A 4854-nucleotide genomic window follows, 5' to 3' on the forward strand; every position below is an offset into this window, starting at 1 on the left:
AGAAATTCGTGCAAGGATTGGGCTCGATCGAAGAGATGTGGAAAGCATGGTCGAATATGATCAAAGGCAGAGCATTGTATCAAAGTGTGATACTCAAACTCTCGAACTTGTTTAGGGCAAAGTGTGCATAGTCGGCCACTCTCATCACTTGTGCCCCAATGCCCTGTCTCACATCTCAATGCGTGCGAGCTAAGTGGCATGGAAGCAATGGTTCGAATGGCAGATATTGAGGTGGGCTCTAACATGTATCGATGTGTACGGCTTCCCCATTCTAGGAAGAATATGGTTTTGTAGTTAGGTGCAACATTTGTAGTATAATGTGTGAAGCGTGAGCCACCACATTTGTCCCATGTCATGATACATTGGCGTTGCAAAAAGGCCTCATTTACAGAGGAATCTAGTGACGCGTTATGAAGCAAGTGATCTTGCATCCCATCTACCAAACCATTTTTCTAAATCTTGCATCCAACCGGAACACAAAATTTTGCTTCTTATGTAAATTTCCCAAACATACATACAAGTGCAACTAGAAGCTGTAAAACCAAACCAGAGCATAACTGCCTTTTTTACCGAAGAAAAACAGAGCACCACAGAGAAACAGAGTACCAGAGCATAACTGCCTTTTTTTACTGAAGAAAAACAGAGCACCACAGAGAAACAGAGTACCAGAGCACAACTGCCTTTTCCTGAAGAAAAACAGAGCACCACAGAGAAACAGAGTACCACAGAGAGAGAGAGAGAGAGAGAGAGAGAGGAAGCATGGTTCTTGTCCACGTGAAGCAGAGTGAGGATCGACAGTTCCTTTACGAGTGCCCTGCTTCTCAGAGCGTCGACCTCCTCATCAGGGAAGTGGTTCTCATCCACAATCTCCAGCTTCGCCTCCTCATCTTAGCATCTGAGGGTCAACAACTCTGCCTCTACGGACCTTCTCGCCTTTTGAGCACCGCCCACAATCAGGATGGGGATGAGGATGAGGATGATAGTGATGATGAGCAAGAACACAAGGGTGAATGTAGCTCTAGCAATCCTCCGACGCCACATGGACCTTTTTATCTCAAGGATCCCTCCCGGAAACGTACAGGAGAAGGTTAGCTCATATTTCAGGCTAAATTTTTGAACGTTTGTATGCACATAGGTACGTAGGTATGTACTTATATAGTTATATACGTTCATATGATACAATTCATCAGGATCTCCATGAAAAGAGATGAAACCTGAGAAATTTTGGGTTTTTTTATTTTATTTATGTTATCAGATGTGCAAATTTTTAGTTTTAAGCTGTAATATGTAGTTGAATTCTTAGTTCCTGTCTCAATTCGTACAAATATAAACGCTAGGACTTATATTTACAGCATGTGATCCAACTGTTGCTGCAACATTACGAAAAGCATTATCAGAGGCAGAATCATGTGTCTCAAAGGTCTCTCTCTTGCTCTCTCATTGTGTTGAGGTTACCTCAGTGATAAATTATTAAGCTATTAACACAGGTTAGCTCTCATTGTGTGCATTCAAATCCATAATATTAGAACACATCTTTGTGATACCATATATCATATCTCGTAAACTATTTCCACATTGGTGTATCGAAGTAGCAACCTCACTGTTTCCAAACAGTTGACACAGATATAATCTCAACTATGTCCCTGTTGATTCTCTATCAATCTCTCTCTGACTTGAAAAGCTTACATGCATAGTTAATGGGATTCTTTAATTACTTCTATTGTTATTCACTTATTTATTTAGTTGCATTTATTTTTATTTGTTTGTCTCAAACACGAGACAATATTTTAAGGTCAAACCTCACCATGGGCTAGGCGCCCATCTCATAGCTTTCTATCTATCATTGTTGACATTTTAAGATCTAATCTCTTGGCTTACCTTATAGGCCATTTTGGCCTCTTAAAGATGTTGATATATCTTTCTGTATTATCTAGTGTAGCTACTATTTGATTTTGCTTTATTTTACGATACATTCGGTAAGATTCACATGGAATGTAACTTATTGGTCTCAAATGGTAACTTTGGTCTTTTGAAAATGAAACGAATTTTATCCTTTTTCACATTATGACCCTTTAACTACATGTGCTTAAATCCTCTCAGCTATTCGAGTCAATCATAGCTGATAAATATAGGATGTAGTCAATCATCCATATCTGATAAGCACTTTTGTGAGATTAACCTCTTGATGATTGAGAAGAAGACGTGTTGTTCATGACATAGCATCAATGGTCATAATGATATTCCCAAAACTCCTGTAGCCCCATCCAATACATGATTTTATCATACATGCCCATTACAAGGCGTAGTTTGTCTGATCAAACTTATCATTACATTGTCGAGCATATGTCATAGCCATAGAATCTCCATATGTCATTACATTTTTTATTCATTTTTTACTTTGTCTCCTTATGTTTATCATGAAAATAGAGTCTTGCCAGACGAGGTGTTACGTGATATTCTCAAAAGTCCTGTGGCCTCATCCAAAACGTGATTTTATCATATATGCCCATGACAAGGTTTAGTTTGTCTGATCAAACTTATCCTTACGTTGTCCAGCATGTGTCAAGGAAATAGAATCTCCATAGGCATCCTTTCTCCCCAGTTAGATTCATTTTTTATTTTGCCCCCTTATGTTTATCTTATGAGAATTCTCAAACTGTTAATTAGATAGTAAATGCTTTATACAAAAGAATAACTTGACAGGGACTGCCTGACTACACATAATTATGAGTTATTTTTGAAGAACTTAAGTTGTAATACTCAGAATACAAGATTTACTATAATGTTCATTTTCTCTTCTAAGAGTCTAATCTTCTTGTAAGTTGTATTAATTTCCTCATTATTAAGTAACGAGTTGGAAAACATTCTTATTGACAATAAGACAGGAGCAAGTGCTGCATAAAGTGGTAATCAATGCAAACCATTTGAGAGAAGCTTTGGCAAATGTGAGGGGGGCAGTGATGATCTGTTATCCTATGGGTCTTCCGGATTGTGACCCAGTCCATCAGTTATTGAATGGCACTTTCAAAGGTCAGCAGATACACATTTTATATATTTATGTATCTATCTTGCTTCGATTGTTTTGGAGAAGTCAAAAAAGCTTGAGCTTCTTTTTTTGTCCTGTGTCTTTTGATTTTCTTTATTAAATCAAAATGTGAGATTTTCTTTTAACTCCTTTTCAGATGGAGACTTGATGGATCCCGATTCAGCACAGATGTGGTGGGCGGGTAAAGAGCTAATGCGGGATAAGAAGCTCTCTGATCACGTCGGGAAGAATGACAAGACTAAGGTAATAATGAACGCAAACAAGACACTTCAACTCTCTCTTATTTCACACTAAGTGATTGAAAGAGACAGTTTTTATCTTTGGATGCCGATTGTGTATATATAATATATCACGCTATTGTCATTGCGAGACAGTTTTCACCTTTGGATGCTGAGTGGATTTTTATAGGAGAGTCACTCCAAATTAACCGTAGTATATCTTGAGTATTTATTGGAACACCAGCCAACATTTCTCATCATGTATGATGTCTATAATTTGAATAAGTGGAAATGTGGTTAGTAATTTTTTGTTTTTTATTTTTAAAACTCTCAGGTGATAGTGAAATTACAAAGCCGAGGGTGTGCTCCACCACCACGGGAACCTGTACGAATCTTGCCTTAAAGCATATCTTATCTCTTTCCAGTTATCTCAGAATTTGCAGTTAAGAAGTCATGCTAAGACTATTATAGTTTCATTTTTTAAGCCGATAGATGCAGAAACCCAGAAGGCAATGATGGCTTGGCATTACAAGCAACAAAAAGAACACAAGGTATTATTAGTTTGGTAAAGATTTCCACATTAAGAAAATGCTGCAACGATTCAGCAATTGTGCAATATACCTTAAGAAGTTTTAGCACGGTTTTCTATACATACATGTGCACGCTTGTGTGTGTGAAAAGGCACAAAAGATGGGATCTTGTGCTATTATGTTAAATCCATAAGCTTTGGTATAGGGATAAATAAATTTACACAAATGTCTGAGGTAGAGAATGTTAACTATGCTTATGAGGTATATATAACTTTTCCTTTGATTGTTTATGGCAATGGTGATGATCATATTCGCAGAAGCTAGAAGAAAATGAAGATGATTCATATACAAACTCCTCATGGGCTGACCCGAAGACACTGAAATGTCAATTCCAAGGAACTACTTGCATACGCTACAGATAAAATTTGAGAGGGATTGGACTCTGCTCATGCTCTGCCACAATTTTATTTCATCTTCCCCATAGACATAATCCTTTCATTGTTGAAAAGCTGTTTTTTTTAATGAGCATGTTTTAGAACTAAATTTTTAGAGTTTTGGATGCACCCTCAAATCACCCACTGATAAAAACTAACCATTAAATGCTAACTCCCCAAACTTGTTTTCACCAAGAAAACAGCACTGATGCCTGCAGTCACATTTGTTTTGATTATTAGAAATATTGTACCAATTACCAAAATTGTAAGACCACATATGTATATTTTAACAAAGTGAAATTTATGAAAATGCCCCTTTCTGCCTTAATTCCCGACATCCAGTTGTCTCCATATTTTCCAAATACTCCTCTCCTCGTCTGTTGGAACTCTCCCTTACAATTGCCGTCTTTCACCTTTTCACATCTCCCTAAATCCTATATGGTGTGGTAGTGTAGTTTGTCTCATGGACAACTGAGGCATGTCTCAATCCTATATGTTATGATTGAATTCTTAAACATCTCTAATTTGTGATCAAAATCTTTAATCAAAACTAATAGACCCTTATTTAAATCAAAACTAACGCCTGCAAATCTTGATCTTATGCTTTGCACAGTATATTTTAATAC

At 37.1% G+C, this 4854-nt stretch overlaps 1 protein-coding gene across 1 annotated transcript; it reads left to right on the plus strand.

Annotated features, from left to right (window-relative positions):
• Window positions 1-691: 691 nt before the first annotated feature.
• On the plus strand, window positions 692-4286 carry LOC147866783 (uncharacterized). The gene is made up of 7 exons (XM_087317266.1): window positions 692-1087; window positions 1353-1420; window positions 2886-3030; window positions 3183-3289; window positions 3599-3649; window positions 3750-3815; window positions 4112-4286. Exons 1-7 carry the CDS (start codon window positions 760-762, stop codon window positions 4214-4216), a joined length of 870 nt encoding a protein of 289 aa, XP_087173392.1. The 5' UTR covers window positions 692-759; the 3' UTR covers window positions 4217-4286.
• The last annotated feature ends 568 nt before the right edge of the window (window positions 4287-4854 follow it).

Source organism: Azolla caroliniana, unplaced genomic scaffold (assembly GCF_043228905.1).
Source record: "Azolla caroliniana isolate FFs.n. ecotype wild unplaced genomic scaffold, voAzoCaro1.0.p SCAF_3, whole genome shotgun sequence".
In the NCBI taxonomy this organism is placed as follows: Eukaryota; Viridiplantae; Streptophyta; class Polypodiopsida; order Salviniales; family Salviniaceae; genus Azolla; species Azolla caroliniana.

Excerpts from the sequence above, each read along its gene's own strand:
- LOC147866783 (XM_087317266.1), top strand. The coding sequence starts at position 760 with ATGGTTCTTGTCCACGTGAAGCAGAGTGAGGATCGACAGTTCCTTTAC. Across the intron at positions 1,088-1,352 it reads CCGGAAACGTACAGGAGAAG|CATGTGATCCAACTGTTGCT; the intron begins GTTAGCTCATAT and ends TTATATTTACAG. Across the intron at positions 3,031-3,182 it reads ATTGAATGGCACTTTCAAAG|ATGGAGACTTGATGGATCCC; the intron begins GTCAGCAGATAC and ends ACTCCTTTTCAG.